At 43.4% G+C, this 22,582-nt stretch overlaps 1 protein-coding gene across 1 annotated transcript in view; it reads right to left on the bottom strand.

The window, feature by feature from the left end:
- unc5b (unc-5 netrin receptor B) overlaps positions 1–22,582 on the bottom strand; it is a 43,290-nt gene that overhangs the window by 6,770 nt on the left and 13,938 nt on the right. The window contains exons 3-9 of the mRNA XM_062431006.1: positions 7,011–7,241; positions 6,586–6,729; positions 6,009–6,112; positions 4,837–5,017; positions 4,081–4,248; positions 3,369–3,533; positions 1,398–1,430 (exon numbers count right to left, since the gene is read on the bottom strand). Of these exons, the coding sequence (XP_062286990.1) occupies positions 1,398–1,430; positions 3,369–3,533; positions 4,081–4,248; positions 4,837–5,017; positions 6,009–6,112; positions 6,586–6,729; positions 7,011–7,241 (1,026 nt within the window). The remainder of the gene's footprint in view (positions 1–1,397; positions 1,431–3,368; positions 3,534–4,080; positions 4,249–4,836; positions 5,018–6,008; positions 6,113–6,585; positions 6,730–7,010; positions 7,242–22,582) is intronic.

Here is a 22,582-nt window from a genome sequence, read left to right as displayed (position 1 = left end):
AGGGAGGGTGGTTGCCCTCAACTTCACCTGCTCCCCGTTGGGCTCCCTATCTTTCCTTCTGCTGGGTGATTGGTTGTGACTGGTCAGCAGGCCCACCTCAGCCTGCTTAGCTGTGACTCCCCAACACTAGCAGAGCCAGACCCAACTCACAGCCGGTCACACCACAGCAGAAAAGAGGAGACGACAAGAAGCGAGGTTGGCGGGAGACAAAGAAGAGCAAAAAAGAAGAAGCAGACAGGCTGGATAAACAGAGAAGAAAGCTAGAGGAGAGGCAATTTGGCAAAAGGGATGGGAAAGAGTTAGATAAGGGTGTGATTTGTAGAGAGGACAGAGGGATTATAAGTGTGGTGAGGAGGAGAGAGGAGATAAGGATGGCAGTGCTTAACTTAAAGGCCCATGTTAAAAGAGCAGGAGAGAGTGGGGAAGAAGTTGGAGGAAACCAGAGACACTACAGAGAAGCGGTAAGAAGAAAGTGTGGAGAAGAGGAAAAGCCGGAGGCAGACGGGCTGGCAGAGGAGAGCTTCCATGCTCACGTGGCGCGATGGAACCGAATCCGACAGCCGTCCGCACTTATTACCAGAAACGGAACAATAGCGAATTAGGTGCATTACCGTGGCTGCTCTCCCCTGAGCCCACGTCACATTGAGCTACAGGAATTACCATCACTTCAAATGTAAACTATATCACAGATTAACTGAAAGTCAGAGCTGTTTTTCTCCAGGAAGTGCTATACTTCCACCTCATAGCCTATAGATCAAAGTGTCTCAGCTTAGAGCCATGTCATTTTGCTCTCTCTGTTAACAGAGCTTTCAGATTTTCCTCTCTGCCACATTGGATTAGAGTGAAATGAATAGTTTTTGGGCATTCTGCTTAATTACACCATTAATCAGTTTGGTGTAATTGTATCTTCTATTTTTTTTCTATCCACAGTTGAAACAAGCCGCTATGTAAATGGTACAATGTGCTAACACAGAGCTAGCTTAGAAAACCTACGCTACACTTAGTCAACAGACTAGACTAGATGGGATAACAACATTTATAAGCAGGCTGGACAAGAAGGTGAGGCATGTCTTCACTGAACTCGATCTGAGATGACAACAAAGTGTGGATACACAGGCTCAACACAAAACGCTGCACGCACTCAACTCCACGTGCTAACACAGATGTTAGGACTCCTAACCTGTATGCACCTACAGGCTGGCACACACACACACACACACACACACACACACACACACACACACACACACACACACACACACACACACACACACACACACACACACACACACACACACACACACATACACACACACAGGTACTGTACAAACACAAACAGTATGATAGAGGGCAACGGTGAGCAGTAAGAGGGTGAAGTTATGGAAAGGTGAACTTACGATGGCTTGCATGTTCAATAGAAATCTTTTTATCTGTTTGAGCAGGAGAAAAAACAAGAGAAGAAAGAAAAAAACACAACAACATAAAAATGGATGGACTAGTCGTTATGCAAATGAAAGATACAATAACAATACCAAGAAGAAACGGGAAAGTAAACAATAGCTCATCAATATGAAAATAGAAATGTAAACATAAAAGGCGTACTGCAAGCAAGAAAATATCTAAAAAAAAATAATAACCTTTTCTACAAGTGTGTGAGAATGGGCAGAGCTGGAGCATGAATGTATAAGCTCAGCATAATTGTTTATATAATGTACATAGAAAAATGACAATAAAAGCTGATTAGAAATGACTGAAGGAGATTATTATCATATGGATGAAAGATGGTTTTGAATATGAGCGAGGGTGGTGGTGGTGTTTGGTACACAAAGGAGACGACGCAGATTGAAACCATGTTGTCAGTGCCACTAACATCGCTGTATACACCCCACAGGGTATGTTATCACTTCCATCCTATGAAAAACAAAACACCTCCGTCCTGATGGGAACAGTCTTTTCCATGATAACGCTGATATGAATCACCACTGAGCGAGTAGTTTTGATGAATGTCGGATTGTGTCACTTACTAGATCTCAAACCAAATAACCTTCTCTCCCAAGCATCGTCAAAACACCAAATGGGTTCCCCGACTCTCCCATTCATCCAACAGCAATTAGAAACTACTGATGTGCAGAGAAGATGATGGTTTGTGGTGTCTCAAAGCATTTTACATTTATGACTGCGGTATTTGGCTTATCCTCAGTGGAATTACAGTGGATGATACATTAGAGTGAGCCGCTATTTGATTGTCTGAAGCAAAGAAAGCAATGAGTCAATGTCACTGGGACAATTCTTTACTGCAGAATACTCATATGAATGTGCTGAGAAAATGAATTATTTGTTTGGTAACCTGCAGTTTTACAAATCACAAATTTACAGATTTTTCTACAGCGCTACACTTCCCATCTTCCCCCTCATGTCACTTGAGTGCATGTTTTCCTGACGACCTCCTGAGAATGCTCTGCTCTGTGCAGGCAAATCAGAAAATGTATTTGTCTAATCTGGCCGCTCCATGGAAGCCTGTTTATGTCAGGACTTGCGTGTACGTCAGATAGAGTTGAAGCACAGTGTCTCTCCGAGTGTGCGTATGATCCTCCCGTTGCACGTGCAGGAGGTTTGGGAGGTTTGTCTGCATGCTTGGGTAGTGTTGGTTTGTGTCTTGTGTGTGTATGTCTTTTAAGCGCGCACTTGAATGTATCTCACTGCCTCTGTGGATGTGCGTCTCTAAGACTCTAATGCGCTGTCAGCTGGATTCTTCCCAGCTCATCACGGGCTGCACATTGGGTGTCAGTGTGAGTCTGAATCACTCTCATATGCTCAATTTTTCGACTTGGCTGTGTCATGCTCGCTTCCCACTCCACACACTCCGTCTCTTTTTCTCTGTTTCTCTCTCTCTCCATCTGTGCTTTTTAGATGTGGATCACTTGCCTTCTCTCTTTGAGAACCTAAATTTTCCTTCATGAAACATCTGCTTGAGATTTAGCTGTTTTTTCTTTCATCTCACTCTACATCATTCACGCTCTTCCCATGCTGCTGCTATAGCTGAACACCTTGGGAATATTATCCTGTACAAAATAGCTTTGAAATGCAATACACCTTATAAAAGTGAACTATGAGTGACTAAAATAACCTGCAAGATTTTCTATTATCAATCCAACAACCACCAGAAGCAGCAAATGTGCTGTTAGGGAATTAACCCTGACAGGTGCACTACATCCTTTCAGATATTAAACAGCTGAACTACTGAATTTGTACTAGTAAACTAAGACTTTTGGATACATTACATCACGAAAAATACATGAGCCAAATATTTACTCAGTTTTGACATGTAACTGTTACCCCAATTCAAATGCATTGATCAGGCAACTTACTGCGTGCACACAGCCCCTCAGTACAGTTTTTACTTTCCATCATGCTGCCACTGCAGTGCTTTCCTCCGTTCCTGGGTGGGGGGGCCTGGCACTCGCGGCTGCGCCAGTGGGTGCATTCTGTCCCACAGGCAGACCACTTTGCCCACTCTGTCCAGCCTCCATCCACTGGAATGAGACAGCAGAGATGTGAGTCATTTAAAAACTAACCAACAGCTAAATACCTCCATCAGCTAAATAGCTAAATACCTCCATCACTCCAGGTTGAGGGGAATTGAGCATGACGGTAGAATGTGGCATGATGAATATATAATTGTTTGACGTGCATAATTTTGCAATTTGCAAACGTATTCTTTTGTTTGTTTCAAACCATTCTTGAGTGAGGATGGTCTGACACACAGGCCAGAGCAATGTTACCTTAAGGTGTATCACAGTAAATCAGACAACACTGTGTTCCTGATGTGGATGACTTTTCAGGATTAAACAAGAGCAATTACATGAGTGAAAGCTATCCATTCCTGGTTGGTTGAAGTTGTTTTTGGATTTAATCATTTTGAAAGGACCTTAAAACACTTTAGTTTCCTCTAAAGTTGAATCTCCAGCGTCTGATGTAGATGTTTTGAAAGTTTTAAAATGAATCCTGGTATTTCCCATTATATAGCCTGTTTCAGAAATTCCCTCAGCACAGTAATACTGATGAGTGTGTCATTTTCACCTGGGCACAGTGTGGTGCAGGTCACTCTCTGAAAGGGTGGGCCTTCACAAAACGCTCCTCCATTAAGAGGGGCAGGATTGGTGCAGCTACGTGTTCGTCGCTGCCAGCCACGCCCACACCGAGCATTACACTCCGACCATTCAGTCCATGAAGACCAACCTCCGCTCACTGACAGACAGACAACCAGAGAGTGACAGTGAGTGAAACCGACAGTTATAACCTGGTTAAATTAACTATAATATAATTAAAATATAGACACAAACCATTCATGTCAACATGCAAACAAAGCTTGAATTTAGCATATTTAGCAAATTCAAAAATTTAAATAAAGCATACATCCACATATGTGATATAAGTAGTTGTATTCATCGGTTATTTATCAATCACATATTCATCTTTTTTTCCTGCTATCAACCACATTTAAATGCTTTGTAAAAATTCTTATTGGTGGTTCAAAGGAGTAAGTTGTGGTTTAATTTAATTTATGTATAGTGCTGCTGAAATATTCCCATTCGTGTTTTGTCACTATTTTCACTAGATACATTGCAATGCTAAACCAAACTGACAAGGAACTCATGGATGATGATATAAAGGGTTGACTTATAAACCAGTCCCCCTAAAATTTGGTAAATTTCTTTCAGCTTCTCTCATAATTTTGTATTTTCTTTCATTTCATTTTTGGTGAACGACAATAATACCAGATTCACCCTCATATGTGAGGTACGAGAGGAAGAAAAAGAAGTGTGTGTGTGTTACCGTAAACAATGAGAGTAGCGGTGCTGCTACGTCTCTTGGCCACCACATTACGAGCCACACAGGTGTAGTTTGCGGTGTCTGAGAGCCTGGCCTGTTTGATTATCAGATCATGATCAATAGTGATCAGAAAGTTAGAGTCTTGTGATGGATCTATCACGTCATCGTTCTTCAGCCAGTCCACCTGGGAGGAGGAACACACACATGAATACATTAAAATACTTTGTCTTAAAGACAGAAATCTCTGGTGTGATCACATAAGGCACTGACATCAATTACACATTAAGAATGAATTAAATTAAGACAGTTTTTTAGCAACAGTACCAACCATAGCAACTAATAATTTAGTTGATTATTCATCTTGTACTCTCAATCTTCTGTGTCACAGCAATATTGAATAATGAACTTCCTCTAATTCTTTTGGCACATTCTCTCTTCACTCTTCACATAAATTATCGTACAAATCAGCTGGTGTGTATGCATAAACATGTGTCAACGCACCACTCACAGACACATTCAGTAAACACTATAAACCTGCAGGGTATTAAGCCATCACAGCACGCTTCAATGCCACATGTTATATTGATCAAACATGGTCAATTTTTGATTATTTTTAGTTCGCTCAGGAAAAAGAAAATATAATTTGTTGCTTCTTTTGCTCAAACTCGATTTCTCCTTCTTTTCTTTTTGAAACATCTTCCTCACTAAGGGCCATCATGTCATAATAACAACCACAAACAAGACAATTACCATTCATTATTAAATATATAAAAGCTCTACTGTAATCACATAATGTGCTTTCACTCTTTTATGTCACATCATAACAATGTTAGTTAGCCACTAAATATAAAATAAATACAGCTTGGAAGGTGATTATTTACTTGTATAATAAAAAATAAACATTCATGAATAATGATTTTTTGTTTTCTATATATTGTTTTACTGCTGTTTTATGAAAACAATAAAAGTGATGAAGTGCAGATAGAGCAGCTTGATGTTAAAACATGTCACAAAATGGATTTAAGTGCATGGAGCTTTTTCTTGATGCTGCCTTGTAGCCGCATAGACTTAAATCTCTCAAACTTAAATGGCTCGATCTTTAATTTGCTCCCTTGTGTTTTGTGTTGTTGCAGACTGAAGCTCCTACAATTGACGGTAATAGAGATATGTTGTACCTCAGCAGCGGGCATGCCCTCTGGGGGGCGACACTGCAGTAGCACCTCCTGCTCGAGTCGCACCTCTCGTCCCAGTGGCTCCTGCTCAAAGTTCTTCCTCAGGTCTACAGGGGGTGACACATATGTAGTCAGCAGTTAGTGAAGGCTGCATCTAGACAGCAGAGTGACAGTTTTTCCCTCTATCCGTCTATCGCTCTCTCTCTCTCTTTCTCTCTCTCTCTCTCTCTCTCTCTCTCTCTCTCTCTCTCTCTCTCTCTCTCTCTCTCTCTCTCTCTCTCTCTCTCTCTCTCACACACACACACACACACACAGACACCAGGCAAAACTGTAAAAAAGCCTCTGTCACCCTGTCAGGTTTTTTTCAATTCATACCCTCATAAACATGCAAAGTGTCAATCACGCTACAACACACATTACCACGGGGGACTAAGATAGAGTGCTACAGCAGATTTATTTGCATATATACTTAAGCTGACACAGATGACAAGCAAAAAGTCGGAAACATTTGCCCTTCTGGTGTCTCTCTTACTTCTTTCTTAAACACACACACAAACACACACACAGTGTTGGTACTGACATGCAATGCGGACATAGGCACGGTTGCTCTTGGTGGTGCCAGCCGAGCTCCAGGCTACACACTGGCACCAGTAGTCCTCCAACCCAAACAGCTCCTCCACCTGGGTCCTTGACACTGAGATCTCCACCTCCCTCAAAACCAGACCTGTTCAGAGAGAGTGCAAAACAAAAAAAACAAGGGGGAGAGAGAGAGAGAGAGAGAGAGAGATTAGTGGGGCATATTTTTCACTGAGCATATAAATAATGCGTTGGCTGCAGGCCAAATGCAGTTAACATGCTCATAAAACCCTATAGGAGCTAATGGATTATATAGTTGAAAATGATGTTTGTAATTGAGTATGATGTTTATGTCAGTGAAATACAAGGTGACATTACTATGTGTGTGAAGCTGTGTTTACAGTACATCTGTAAGTATGAAAGTATCACCTGTGATCTGGTCCAGGCTCTCTCTGGTTACGTGGTCATTTTGATTGACCCATTCTCCATTGCATTTGAAGTAGATCTGGGTGGCTGGTGACGCCCGGCAGCGTAGCTGGACCGGCCGGTTCTTTACGATGAAAGCATCCTCCGGTTCAAGCAGGAATTCTGGGAGAGGCTCCGCTGGTGCTGATGGAAAGGAGTCAGGGAGAACCTCGGCCTCACTGTAGTCGCTGCTCTCTGAAAACACACACAACAGACATATATGGATGAGGGGGACTGTTCTTCAATGGAAAGACGTGAGCGTCCATGTCTGTGAAAGCCCTGCTGGAGGTGAGCAGTGCTGCAGTGTAACTGTGTATTCAGATGGCTGCTGTGGGGCTGACAATGCACTCTGACCTCACTGTTGAGGAGGTAAGAAATAAGCAAAATGACAAACTTGTCCCTCAGGTATTAATAAGCTATCATATACCTGGAGGGAAGATGTGTGAGTGTGTGTGTGTGACAGTTTGTCTTGCGTATCTCCATCCAGCTGCAGGGCATGTGTGAACAAATCTGTCAGCACCGTGTCACTGTATACATTAAGATGACCCTGTTAGTGTATTTCAAGAAGACATTTAAGGTGCTGACAGTTTGCACTGTAAATGGAGGGTCACAGTGACATTTTCGCCCCCTTGTACTGTCAGTAATCTGGTCAACGCAGGCCTCCTACTCTGGTCTCTCTGGAAGAGTCCATGCCTCTCAGCAGGGGGGGGCGAGCTGATGACCTTCCACGGACAGGTCCTGTTGATCGCACATTATCCCCTGACATTTTCGATTTGACACATCCCTCCTGGCAATGCTGCCAAGAACTTCTCCTGGCAGGAAGGACACAGTATTTCCGACCTCTTCACTCTGACTTGTTACTTTAATAATGACGGGTATATTCCAGGCAGTATATCAATGCTGCAGGGTTATTGGCTATTACTGGTGCAGCAGTAGTCCCATACATGAACCTATATGTACTGGTTACTTTGCTACTAAGGACTGCATTGTTAAAAAAAAAAAGACATTCACTGTACACTGGGGTATAATATATATGGATTGTCATCTGCTGTACAGATTATAAAGCTCTGTCAGTCAAATGTTTGTTTCGTGATTTTGGGCAATATAAATATAATTATCTTGAATTGACTTGACATTTTCAAGAGTATTATAATGATAAAGTACGTTGCTGAATCATTACAACAAGGCATAAACTGTCACATCACTTATTTATCTTTTTCCCCAGCTGTTACTAGTGGCATTGGGCACCAAATTTGCATCAGTCAGACATGTCTGTTTATAGCATAGGCTATAGCTTTAGGATGGCAGACTATAAAGCAAACCCAACCCTCACCACGTCCCATGTTTGCCCCTCAACTGGGTTGCATCTTTCTCTTCTTGAGCAAGACGCTGAACTGAAGAAGACCTTGTTACATAACACTTGCAAACAAGGTTGTAGTAGCCTCTTCCATGAAGAACAACCTGACAACAGTCAACCTGACACATTTAGCAACTTAGTTTAAGTATGTTTCCAAAGACACTCTAAGTCAGCAGATGCCAGAAACCTTTCTCTTTTTATGCAATGCCTTCACATCATCAACAAACAAACTCTCATCATCACTTTCTGATTTTCCCTTTCGGGTAATCCAGTTTCTTATAAATTGTTAATAGGTCTGACCTTCCAATAGAAAACTCTGTTCTGCTTACGAAAATGATCTGAATTCAATAAGCATTAAACGGAAGACTGGAGCAGAGTGCAGAGGATTGACAGGGGTGGCTCCAGTCAGGAGATGCAAAAAATGGTATGGGCAACCAAGTGCACTTTCTTTCCTTGACACACACACAGTCTCATAGCGCTTACACTTCTTCTGTCTCATTTTCTGCATTCACTGGATAAAGCAAGAGGTGTCAGGGCAGATGCAGCCACTTTCAAAAATGAGATCTAAAGCAGGAGAATTTGAAGCATTCAGTTTTCAAAATGTTTCGAGCTCCACATAATGTTATTCTACAACCACAGAACAAGAGAAACTACTTAGAAAGATACCACCTATTTTAGGAAAGTGAGGACTTCCCCTCCCCCCATCTCACTGCTCCCCTTGACAAAGTCTGCACTCAGACATTAGGGAAAAGCAAAGAGGAACACAGAGCGTGATGGAAAGTGGTAGAGAAAGTTGTGGCAGGGCTCAAACCAAGGCTAGCGGGGATTCATGGGAATCCAGAGGCTGCACCATCTTCAGGTATAGGGACGGTACTATTTCTTCACTTCACTAATGTTTTGTGTGATGTGTGAAGTGGCCTGTCAGGACGGAAGAGGCTGCAGCAGAACAGGACAGCCCGGAAAGTGCAACAGCTGCTCCAGGCCCGACAGCCATCGTCCTTAGTCTGTGTCCGCCTTGCTTGACTGTCTTACAAACAAATCCTTGATCTTCTTCTAGAAGGACCTTTCACTGACAAAATGTATTCACCATTGCATGACCTCCAACTGAGCCTTCACCACCACATGTCTCACACTATCCTTTACCTTACCTAAACCCAGGCGCTGTACAGTTAAAGTGGAAAGCTTTATGCTGATTAATTAAACTGATTACATGTGAGTTTTAGGAAATACATATAAAATGCTGTCTTGCAATTGTATAGAATAGAATAGAATAGAATATGTCTTCATTGTCATTGTACAAGTACAACGAAATTGAAATGCAATCCTTAGAAGTGCAATAAAACAATAATAATAAAAATACAAAAAAATAGAACACACACAAAACATTCACTTTCTGCAGGCTGCACGATTCATATGGATCGTGAAATGTCCTGAAATGTTTTCACATTTTCTAAAAAATAGTCCACAGTAACATTTATTACATATAGACGCGGTTAATACTCAAACTTTGCCCCAAAATGACTAATTCCATGTTCTGACTCATTCCGATGCTCTAAATTGTCTAAATCCTCAATTCAGTACTACATAGTTCACAGTCTTTTAACATTTTCAGCTATTATTTTCTAACATGTATAATGTGTTTAAAAAAAGAAATCTCTAAATATTCCATTATGTAGTTTCTCTAAAAATGATCAAAATGACTTTGGTCCCTTTTTATCTCATCAGAGCTTCTCAATCTCAACAGGTGTTTTGGTCACACATTCACACATTGAATGGTTTGCATTCGCAGGTAAAGATTGCATGTATATGCATGGAAATTTGTGATATATGATTCCATGTAATCCATTGTGCATCGCACATTTGTCTGATGGATTAGCATGGTCACAGCAACTGAAAAATGTATTCATTTTAGCCATACAACCAAGCTTTTATACCAAACCGACACCTTTTAAACATGAATATGAACAAGAATTGACTTTATTCTGCTAAATTCTCCCCCTGACAGACTTTACATGTAAAACACAAAGTGGCGCTCATAAGAAGAGGACAGAACAGTACAAAAGAACAAAAACAAAGCACATAAATATACAGTCACCCCAACAGCAGCCCCCATTTTCAACTAAGCACATACAATGCTGCAACTAAGTACACATGCAGGTGTCCACAAAAACACACAAATAATTAATGTTAACATATCTCAAGTGATGTTTGACCATGAGCATGAATCACATTTATCATTGTGCCTCTTTCACAATCCTCTCCCCTCTGTCTGTTTTCTCTCCTTCCATCCCCTTGCTCTCCTCTTACTAAGTTGTTGCCTCCAGTCCTTCAGGCTTTGAATTCTCTGTCAATAACCAATTGTGTTGCCCCTCCCTGCTCCTCACCCCCGCTCTTTCTCTTTGTCCAGCATTGATCGCTCGGTGTTCAAACATCGGCTGAAAAACACAGCCTGTCACTCTTCAGGCGTGATGAGAGGGGGCACGGAGCGAGAGAAAGAGGAAGGGAGAGGAGGAATGGCAGAAGAGACAGACAAACAGAGAGAGAGAGAGAGAGAGAGAGAGAGAGAGAGAGAGAGAGAGAGACGGTGGTTGAGATGGAGACAGAATGGAAGGAGAGCCCTTGTGTATTTGGATAAACCTCTCACTGAGCAGTATGTGTGTGTAGGTTCTGGGGCCTACAGAGAGGCGCATTTTAATTAAAACAAGTTTGGATGATAGAGGTAGCAGACATACAGACAGACAGACAGACAGCTAGAGACAGAAACACAGCTTCTTTCTCCCTCCCTGTCTCACTCTGGGATAATGGAGCTGGGGGTTTTAAGTGGAACCTGTGTTTTTGGGCCAGCATACAAACATCCATCAGAGCTCAGCAGCCGGCAATTTGTGCGGAATGGAAGAGCCTTAAAGACAAGAACTCCTTGCCATGCAGCACAGCAAGTCTTTTATTACAGTAATGACAGACAGCAGACAGCTAGAGAGCAAACACAGGCTCCTGGGTATTCTCTCCTCGAGCGCACAATCACACCAACACACACACACACACACACATACGAACACATAGACCCAGACACAAGATGACAACCTACGCTCATACAGGGCATTCTCACTCACTTTTATTCATCTATACTAAACTCATATCGTATATCTGAAGGAATCCCTTCCTTTGGCGAGTGTGTGGCGGAGCCTCAATGCAATGTAACCCAGAGTTGGAGAGACAGTGGTGGAGCGAGGACACACTAGAAGAGATAACTGTGTGGGAGAGAGATGGAGGGAATCTGGACGGAGGTGACAAGATAGGAAGATAGGATGGCCGGCTAAAGATAGGTCAAAAGACAGTAGTAGACGAGTGGATAGGACAAAGAAGATGGAGTACACACGAAATGCACACTCGCGCACGCACACAATGCTTCACTTCTATGATAGCTTCAGAGGAAAATGAATCACAGTAATGTCTATCTTTGTCTCAGCCTGACTGGAACTGTCTCTGTTCCTTTTGCCCTCTGTCTTTTCTCCACCCTCTCTTTTCTCTTCCTCTCATTCTCACACACAGACACATATGAACGCAAGGACGACTGTAATTTTCTTAGCCCCAACGCCTCTAGCCAGAGTGGAGTCTAAAGCGTCTGTACTTTATCATTACCTTTACAGAGTTAGTCATTACTGTCCCTTCCAGAGCCCTCACTATCCTAACAGTGCACTTAGAAGAGGTGGGGGACAAGAGAGCAAGAGAATAAAGCATAAGGGAGAATACTTTGAAGCAGTCAAACAACGGAGAGACATTATAAAAAAAAGCACAGGGTCAGGTTGTGTTTGGCAAGATCAGGAGTCCTTTTTTTCTCCCCTGTTATATCTAAGGTATCCTGTGAGGGCAAAAACAAACAAACAACAGCACATCATCCCTGCTCCTCCCTTTTCGCTTTCCAGTCTTGTGTCTGACATGGGAGAGCTTTTCTTCTTGCCCTCCCCTGACTCCAGACTTCCTTCCCTCCTGCCTGCTGGATTCAAAGCACTTTCTGGAGCTCCAGTCGACTTCAAATGACATCCTACAGCCTTAAATGCAAACACACAAACAGAGCGGGGAAAAAAAACTGTAGCCCACAGCTATGAAGCACAAACAGCTCGCTGAGACCGCTAAGGACAAACAGCTGTGAGGACAGACAGTTAAATAAGACAATGCTGCCAGAGATAGGGGAAACAAGGCCAATAAATAGAGTGATCAGCAGTCATTATGTAACATTGACGGGCTGACCATATCCATCATCCTCCTCCAATCTACCTCATTATCATCATTCTTGCGAGGAAGCCCCGAGGTAGTCACGCACGCAAAACGCACGCACACAAACACACAGAGGCAGGTCGAAAGAGACAGAGATGGATGGAGGGAGACAGTCTCTCCTTGCCTTCCTTAAAGGACAATTACATTGAGTGATTGATATTCAGACTGACCTCATCGTCATCAGCCTGAAAACAACTCTCTACTGGAGGAGAGAAAAGATGAAGTGAGGAGATGTGAGGACTGGAAAAAGCAACTGTCACGATTTAGACGATGGGTTTGATGGAAAATCACTGAACGTGTGATTGGGACAGACTGTGTGTGTATTGGCATCAGTCAAAGCTTGAGAAGACATGAGTGCAGGTTGGAGCAACGCAGCATCACTTCTCACATCAACAAAGGCAGACAGAGTGTGAGGAGTCATGCAGTTCACCCATCTGACCGAGCACACACACACACACACACACACACACACACACACACACACACACACACACACACACACACACACACACACACACACACACACACACACACTTGCGCCAACACTTACAGTATAATAAGCCCCTCTGAGCGCCAACAGGGGGAAAATTGGTCATCTTTTAATAGGAAGTGCCGTTAATTCACCAGGGACTAAGAGACACGCCATAATTTCATTTCATCATGGTTGCTGTGAGGCGACAGGAGGTATTAAGCAGAATATGATGTCCTGCTAAGAGCGACACAGATCTAACACTGTGTGCTCTGTCATAAAGCCTTTGACACATTGGCCTTGAAAATTCTTGTTTGGATATTTTGATACTACCACCAAGATGTGCACCTGTGGTGGCTCCACATGGCTCTGCAGCCTGTCTCTTTGTACTCACCATGGTAACTCTCTAACTAACAGAACTCATCTCTGACATATGCGGGCAAAAACATTCCTTTTCAGGTCCTCTGAGATTGTTACTTACCTTTCTTTTTCTGTCTGCAGCTCTATATGTTTTCTCCCCCCTCTAACTAGCAAAACTGACAATATATTTCTTTTTAATAAGACCTTTAAATTACAGCTCGATAAGACGAAGGGAATAGTCTGGCATTTGGAGAAAGACACTTCCTTTATAGTATGGTGGGAGTCAGACAAAACTAAAAATACAAAACAAAAAAACCATGAAAACCCCCCAAAAGCAGTATCAGGTTAATCGTTGTGTCTCTTGGTCATCTACAGGTCCAGCATGTGTTAGTGTAGTTAAACAGACTGGAACGAGGGAAAGAAGCTAGCCTAGCTTTGCCAAAGCAAGACACTTCCACGCAACTTACACATTGCATATTGTGTATTTAATGTGTATCAATTTCATAAGTAGATAGCTATGTGAGTCTTTTTGTTCAAGAAGCTCTGCCAAACCTCAAAAGTCATGGAACTGCTAAGTTATTTTGCTAATTAAACCCAGGTGATTAACAAGTGAGTGTACCTGGTAACATCTGCTAGAGGTGCTAGACAAATTAATAAAAGGTTTGTCAACAAACAGCTCCAACTGCATAGTTCAATGTTATATCTTTACTTGTGTACATGTTATGTTAAATATTCAACATGACACAGATGTAACTCACTTGTGACTGAGATATGCTAGCTTCTTTCCTATGATAACTTTCCTAAGATAACTTGTCCTACAACTGTTGCTGGACTACACACAAATGAAATAGTTGTTTTCCCTTTTTACTCTGGTACAAAAGGACACAAACAAATGTTGTAAATTATTTTTTATAATCTCTTCCTAGTTAATTAACTTCACAATCAGCTCATTTTTAAACCCCAAAGACAATTATGGCAAACACTTCCCACTATGAATCATACAAAGATGCACTCACATGACACCCCACCGTCACATACATGCACATGTGTGCATGCTTGTTTCAGGAACTTGTGAGTTACAACTTGTTGGAAGTTCATCATAGCAGAGGAAATGTCACACCTTTGATTGCTTCCAACATGTTAATGAGGACGCCTGCAGAGTGGCTATTTCTGTGCAGTGCGAAGCCTTCCCTGTTTCATCGAGATACAAGCGCGAGCGTGTAATTGGTTGTGTGAGGCGTGTGCGCAACCGTGTGCAAGTGAGTAACAAAGATGGAATCTGTGTGAGTCAGAGAAAGGAACTGAAAAGGTGTGTGTGTGTGTGTGTGTGTGTGTGTGTGTGTGTGTTGTGTGTGTGTGTGTGTGTGTGTGTGTGTGTGTGTGTGTGTGTGTGTGTGTGTGTGTATCTGTGTGTGTGTGTGTGTGTGTGTGTGTGTGTGTGTGTGTGTGTGTGTGTGAAAAGGGAGGTGATAGGAGGCTGGAAAGCAGATTGGCAGCATGGGAATGCCGAGCAGGTGATGGAGATGCAGAGTGACAGAAATGCTTCGCTTGTCCATGCACCATGTCCGGGTGGCAGGAGGAGAGAGAGCAAGCCTGAGGACATGGTAACACACACGCATGCACACACACACGCACATGCACACACACAGGCACACGCACACACAGACAAAAAGTATTTTTGCAAATAAATGCAGAGGCTTTTTTACAGACCCATTTACCATTTACAGATCTGCCTGTAAAAGGAGTGTTATTCCACACTCTTAGCTGCAAGGTGTGTTTCCCTACAACCCACTAATTGTAAAAGAAATGTGACCTGCCCTTTTTTAAAGGACTCACTGTCTGTCTCATTTTTCCCATAACCATCGGTGTTATAATGACACTTAATCAGCCCTGTTGGAGGGTAAACCAAGGGGGAAACACACACACGCACGTGCACACACATACACACATCACACACACACACAAACATGTTATCTAACTTCATGGCTCCAGACAGTAAATAAGGCTCAATGACATAGTGACAGTCAGCAGTGTTTTTTACTGATAACTAGGAGAATATTGTAGAATTCTGTGTCTGTTTTACATGGACCCATACTACATTCAGACAGTGTGTGAGAGGTTGGGTGGGTGCGTTTGTAACACACTATAGATTATATTCACCCAGAGTGTATGCAAGGGACAACCTACTCTAAATAAGATTCTGTGACTATGTTTTTGAACGTGTGGGTGAGTGTGACTGTGAGAGTGGGAGCACTAAGAGGATTTTTGCTTGTGTTGCAGCAGCAAGCCCACTGCTGCTACGGGTTCATTTGAATAGACAGACGGGGCAGCTACATCGTGGCTGAAAGTGTGACCTGTCACAGCTAGGGGGCGCCACCCCCCCATAGAGCTCATTAATCATAGCCTATCAAAAAGTGGCCCTGTGCTGTTTGTGTGTGCCCTGACGACCACCTACTGCATGGGAACACAGGCGTACACAAGTAGCACTATCAATCACTATCAGGGGAGAGAGGGAGGGGGTGGGGAGACGGGGAGAGAGAGAGAGAGACAGAGAGAGAGAGAGAGAGAGAGAGAGAGAGAGAGAGAGAGAGAGAGAGAGAGAGAGAGAGAGAGAGGCAGGGAGAGAGGGAGGGGAGACAGAGTGGGTGAGACAATGTTGTTGAACTATTATCCTCTCGAAATTACAGACCAATGTCACAACTATTACTTGGAGGTCAAACTCATATGGTAGAATGAGTTTCCCATTCCTGTGCGTGCGAGTGTGTGTGCATGTATAGACATAACTGTATGTGTTGAGTGTAAGGCGCCACTGCTTGTCTGCTCCACCATTGCGCAGCTGCTTGATGAGAGTTGCGCAAATCTACCCAGAGTGGCTGGTTGCCATGGTGGGTATTCACATGGAGCCGGCTCCTCTAGAGGCCTGCAGTCTACACAGCCATTAACTATGAGACACAGACACACACACACAGACACACACAGACAGACAGACAGACAGACACAGACAGACAGACAGACAGACAGACACAGACACACACACAGTCTGAAGTCTGTCTGTCTCTCCTTCGCTTTTTCTTTTGCCACCTCACTTTGGGATTCTTGTTGAAAATCTGTCTCCCAGTCACTGATTGTCTCACAGTGACTGGGAGTGTGTGTTTGTGTGTGTGCGCTCGTGTACATATAGTGAATAGGTGAGCAGTACAGTGGGATGAGTGTTTGTAGGCTGGGGCCGTTTAAATGGCAGTAATTACATGAGAAGATGAGCTGCATTCCTTCCTGAGGGCAGGCTGATTACAGGCCTCTCCTCTCTGGGCCCCTGTAATTACCCACTCTACTCTGCCCCCCCTCCCTCCCCCCTCCTCCTCACCCCCATGCCTCACCCACCATCCCACTGTACTCGTATCGGCTCTGCTCTGCCTCGACGGGGCTACAGTCGCGTTCAACCCCCCCTCCTCCTGTCCTCTGATCCACCTCTCTCCCAACTTCTGCAACACTCCACCTCTCCTTCCACTCACCAGGTCACTCTTCTGTCCTCTCTCATTGCTCCTCAAACTGATTACTACTCACACTAAGAGACTACTCAGACAACAAATAGCAGATGTGGCATCATGCACATGCAGATCTTTTATTAAGAAACATGAAATTGTATGGTGCATTGGGATTCCTAAAACAGTAGACAGGATCCTGCAGTATGCATATTAACACTGTACTTAAATCAAATCCCATATTGTTCAGTTCTTGATGACTACAACAGCTACTACAGTCCCTCCAGGAGAGTTTTTTTATGATTGTTATGCTTGATTTTGCAGTGGCTTTTCTCAAAATTTGCGATTCAGTTTGTCAAAGTTTTATGTGGGGGAACTGGCAAAAATTGCAAGTTGAGGAAAGAATTGCTATTCTTTTTTTCACCTGAATGCCTGATTTGGATGTGATGACTCATCAAGTTGATTGTTTGACACAGGAAGTGCCACGACTGGTAGCCTAATTATCATGATAAGACCACATTTCCTATAAACCCTCTCACTTGCTGTTTTACCGTTTTTTTCCGGTTAACCGGCATTGTTTGTTTTTGGGGGTTTTTAATGGTGAGAGGAGAGTTTGAAGAGCCTTGCTAATGGTAAACGAGGAGTTATTTTTGTTGATAAAGTTTTGTTTGGAAAGGCTACGTTGTGCCATAATGCCTTCAGCAGAACTCCTGTGAATCCAAATCAGTAGCAAACAATATCAATTAAAAAAAGAAGGGATATTGACGGAATCGTCTCTCATTCTCATTGCATGGTATGGACATTACATTTATAATCCTAGTAGCACTTTCAATGCAGAGAAATTGCCTCACAAATACTGTGGCGATTGGTTATTTGCATTAATTATTACAATTGCAAGGTAATGATTTTCTGGAGGGAGATACTACTACCACAATTGCAGGCGTTTCCATGGTGTGTGTGTGTGTGTGGGGGGGGGGGGGGGGGGGGGGGGGGGGGGGTTGCTGTCAAATGCCAATCAGTCCTGATGGCCACTCCTCCAGACAAGACATACTGACAGCTCCTGCCTTACAGGTAAATCCCTGCGCTCTTTCACCCCACCTTTGTCTCAAAACACTCACACACAAAGCAAGGGTGGGGTTGAGTACATGACCTCAAACATACACACAAACCTTGACAAAACCAGTAAGTCCACCCCAGGCGGGCATTCCGGTAAGATTGGAGACACACAGACAGTCAAATTACATGTCCTTCACCCAAACCCCCTCAATTGTTGCAACAACCAAGAGTCTGAGCCGCTGCTACTCTTTCATTTGTCTCCAAGCACATATTCAGCGTGGGACTCATTTACAGTTTGCCTGTTCAAGTTCTCAGAATTTCAAGATGCTCTTTTGTTTAAAATTTAAGTACATTTCACAAATATTGTCTTGCAGTCCTGTCACTTGACAATGCTTTAAAACAAGAGGCATGAACTGTGATTTTGAGAAGAGTTGGCAAAAGGCGTCACAACATATGTGCTTTTTATTATTTGATATGACAACTCAGCTCCCCGGAGACAGGAAGACGGCCGGATCAAACTTCCTGTACAAATCACATCAGACACCCTGAGCAGGTGATAATGAAGACGGAGGAAAGTGTTGTGGGGGGGGCATTAAAGAGCTGGAGAGAGAAACTAAAAATCGCAGGGGGGGGAGACGGATGGATTAAAAATGAAAAGTCTCGATCTCTTCAAGCATTATGAAGACAGAGAGCGTGAGCGAAGGGAGCCAGAAATAGAGATAGTCGAGGAGAGAACTTCAGGAAAAGGACAAGAAAATGGGAGAGATAGAAGGGTAGGTACAGGTAAACTTATACTAAAGTAAGGTGAAGATGGAGGGAGACGAGGAGGAAAGCGGGAGATTAATAACAAGGCTGTAAGCTTTGCTGTAAGTGGGTAGCCATGCTAGAAGGGATGGAAGGAAGGAGGGAGGATATGTGGATGGAAAGAGTGAGGGAGGAAGAGATGGAGGGAGACACAGAAACAGTCCCTGGGTACAGATCAAGTACAACTCTTGATTGGTCTGTGTGTGAGTTTGTGTGTGTGTGTGTGTGTGCGTGTGTGTGTGTGTGTGTGTGTGTGTGTGTGTGTGTGTGTGTGTGTGTGTGTGTGTGTGTGTGTGTGTGTCTGTCTGTTTGTGAGTACTGTGGGTATTGGCTATGGTTGCCACGATTGCCAGTGCTATTAGAGATGCCTGCTGCTGTAATGTGTTGTGACAGGGGCTGATTCTTGTGACTAACTGCTTTGGCAGGAGAGCTCCTCTGTCATGCTAATGAACAGATGAGGAGATGAGCCGGATTGACAGCGGATCGACGGGACACGAGCATGACTTCTCACACACCCAGACACACACACACACACATACACAGACACATACACACACAAACAGAGAGTTAGACAACATATACAAAGACTCAAACAGACCTCGCTGTCATAAATGTGTACAGCATATGACACGCTGGTGCTGACATCCCCCTTCACAAATAACTTGTACCAAGTTAGTGTGATGGAGGTGACAACACATGGACAAACAAAGTGAGATTAATAAAAAAACACATCCCGCACAAACACAGCGAGGTTGGCGTCACTCTGTTGCTTCATTGCGTCCCCTTGCATCAGAGAAATCCCTAGATATGCAGTACACAACAAGCAACATGCTGTAGGCTAGCTTCTGTGTGTGTATGTGAGAATGAGGAAGACATGGTTCGTGAGCTTTGGAAATTTGGCCAAAAAAATTGTGAAAACGTACCGTTCAATATACATTTTAAATGATGAAAGTGCATTACCATGAAAACAGGCTACAAGCAAAAAACATTGGCAAAACTAACTTCGAGGCTGACTAAATTACATATTTATGAAGACATAAAATGTTATTAAAGCTGTAAACCACAACTTACTAGGAACAGTCTTATATTTAACTAGACATTAAGATAAAAATGAGAAAGACAGAGACAGAAATAGACACAGGGAAAGAAAAGACAGAGAGGTAGACAGAAAAGATTAGGGCACTAATAGGCAGAAAATCCATGTTGCAGGAGATGGATGACGAGAGGTGATGTGGAGATAGCAGAGGAGGACAAATAGAGAGGAAGAAGATCGAGGTGAGATTCAATCTCCTCACCCCACAGAATGTCGGGGTCTTGTAAGCTTAAGCAGTCCTCTGCAGAAGCTAATGTCTGTTTTATTCCTTTGATCTTTTTCCTTCACTCCCTTTATGCCTCGCTTCATCATTCTCTCAGAATAAATCCCTCCCCACCTCAGCTTGGACAAATTTGTTCAAACCAGGCCAAAGGCAGCAGGAAGGGCTAAGTGGCAAGAAAAAACCCTGTTAGTCCATCCAAACCTTGTGCTTCAGTAAACCAAATTGGCATTGACTTATCATATCATCATTGTCAAAAATTAGGGTGTATTTTGCTATTTTCTAAGCTTTTGTGATAAATCTTGTTTTTCCTATCCAACAGCAAGCAAGAAAAAAAGAAACCCCAGAGGAAGCCAAACTTCAGAAGGAAATGTGCAGTTCAAGATAGGGAGGGAAAAAATACACCACACTGTTTGACTGCCAGGTAATCTCAGCGCAGTGCAGAACCAAAACATAAAAGTAATAACTAAAGCGCAAGCAGGCTATCACTTTAGGCCAAGCCAACTTTTCCATATCTGGCAATCTCTGCTACCAACAGATTGTGAAACAGTGAGAGCAGATAACTCTGCATTGCACAAAGGGACCAGTAGCATCCCTGCAAACTTATTTGCAGCCTGGGCGGCCTGTGTTTCTATTCTCTTCTCTAAAAATGTAAATCTTGTTATGTTTCAGGTCAAAATAATGGTTGTTTCCCCTGTGTGATGAGTCAGCATTCGCGCATCAATCATTCATGAGGCATTAGTTCCTGTCTGAAGTTTTTTACTGCAGCTAGAGAACGTGTCCTTGACCCGGGGACAGGATCGACAGGGCTGGAGCAGAAAAGAGGACATTTCAGAGCCTCGGGCCAGGTCCAGTATTCGTCTGCTGTGCTTTGTTTGTCATCGATCCTGTCTCTAATTTTACTGCCGTTTCAGATCCAGTCACTCCCACCGGCCCGTTATTACCTTCTTCCCCTCACCTGAGTTTCCCCGCTCACCTTATCACCTGCATTCCATTCCCTTATTCGTCCATCTGTGTAAATATACTAGACCAGTTGCATTCCCGCTCTGCCAGATTGTCCAGTTTTTTCTGCCTAGCTTTCTGTTCTTGTATTTGTGCCTGTTTGTTCCCAACCTTTTGACTGCTTTCTTTTTTTGGATTCCCTTCACTTACCCCTTATCCAATTTGTTTGCCTTTTGGACAGATTACCTGGCTTGACCCCTTGCCTGTCTGTTTTGTCTGAGCTATTTGAAAAACTCATGTTACCTTAACTTTGATTGTGTTTGTTTTCAAGGTTTGTGGGTTCAACTCTGTCTCCAGACATTACAAGTATGACTGGACTAGCTGGAGTGGCGGTGATGGAGGGCAACGATGAAGAGAGCATGACGAAAACCCCCTTGGCGTAGACGAATATAATAGGCAGCTGTGAGTGAGCGAGAGAAAACGTGCTTGTGTATGTGGGCGTAAGCTGAAACAAGGAGAGATGGATGGAGGAAGGAGAGGCAGAGCGTCACCCGCCAGACGCCCAGGGCCAGCACAGACTGATGGTGACACTGAGTGGCCAGAGTGTGTGACACGGTGACAGTAATGATGAGAGACTCTTTCCCGATCTCTCTCTCTGGCTTCTTCTTCTCCCCCTCTCCCTCTCTCCTCCTCCTGTCACACCCTGCAGTAGACTGGTGCTTTGATCCACACCCTGACCACGTGTCCTACTCCAGCCTGGGTCAAATCACATCGTCAAGCATACCCACTTGTTCCAGCATACTCCCTCGTTCCAGCATACTCCCTCTTCCACTCAGGAGTCAGACAAAACTGAAGAAAATATTTTTCCATCCAAGTGCACACATTTCCAAAAGGTTGTCATGATAAAATGTGATATATTGTGTGCTCTGACTGTGTGTACATGGATGCAACGACGGCAGCTGCCACCCATACAGCACCATAGAGCCCCGCCTCCACCTCAGCATTCACCTGTAGACTCTGAATATACTTTCCCCTACAGGGGATAGCTGACATTGCTCCTCACTCCCTGCTGTGCTGAGCTTGACGTTTTTTTTGTGAAGAGCAACAAGGTCAGAGCCTAGGCACCAAACATTATACTGTATATATTCTACATTTACATACGAATTTATCATAAAACTCATAAAGTATAATCTAGTAGGTCCAGTTTGAATAATAGTTTATATTGTTCAAGATTTTACAGCTTTGGAAAGTTATCATGGCAGCAAGTGATTTTGTCCAGACAGTCACAAGGTATACGATAGAAATACATCATTCTCGTTACAACCAGGCATCTGCATGTTTGTGATCAGCCAATGCAGCGCTGTGCTGGATTGCGGCAAAAGTTTCTCTTGAGCAAGACCCACTTGGCCGCTCAGTGGCCAATAGGTCAGTCTCTTTTTACAATCGGCATCTTCCAGGTGTGAATGTGTGCAGGTGTG

Source organism: Scomber scombrus, chromosome 12 (assembly GCF_963691925.1).
Source record: "Scomber scombrus chromosome 12, fScoSco1.1, whole genome shotgun sequence".
Lineage (NCBI taxonomy): Eukaryota > Metazoa > Chordata > Actinopteri > Scombriformes > Scombridae > Scomber > Scomber scombrus.
Note: the sequence above shows the minus strand (reverse complement) of the source record. Positions and strands in the feature narration are given on the sequence as shown.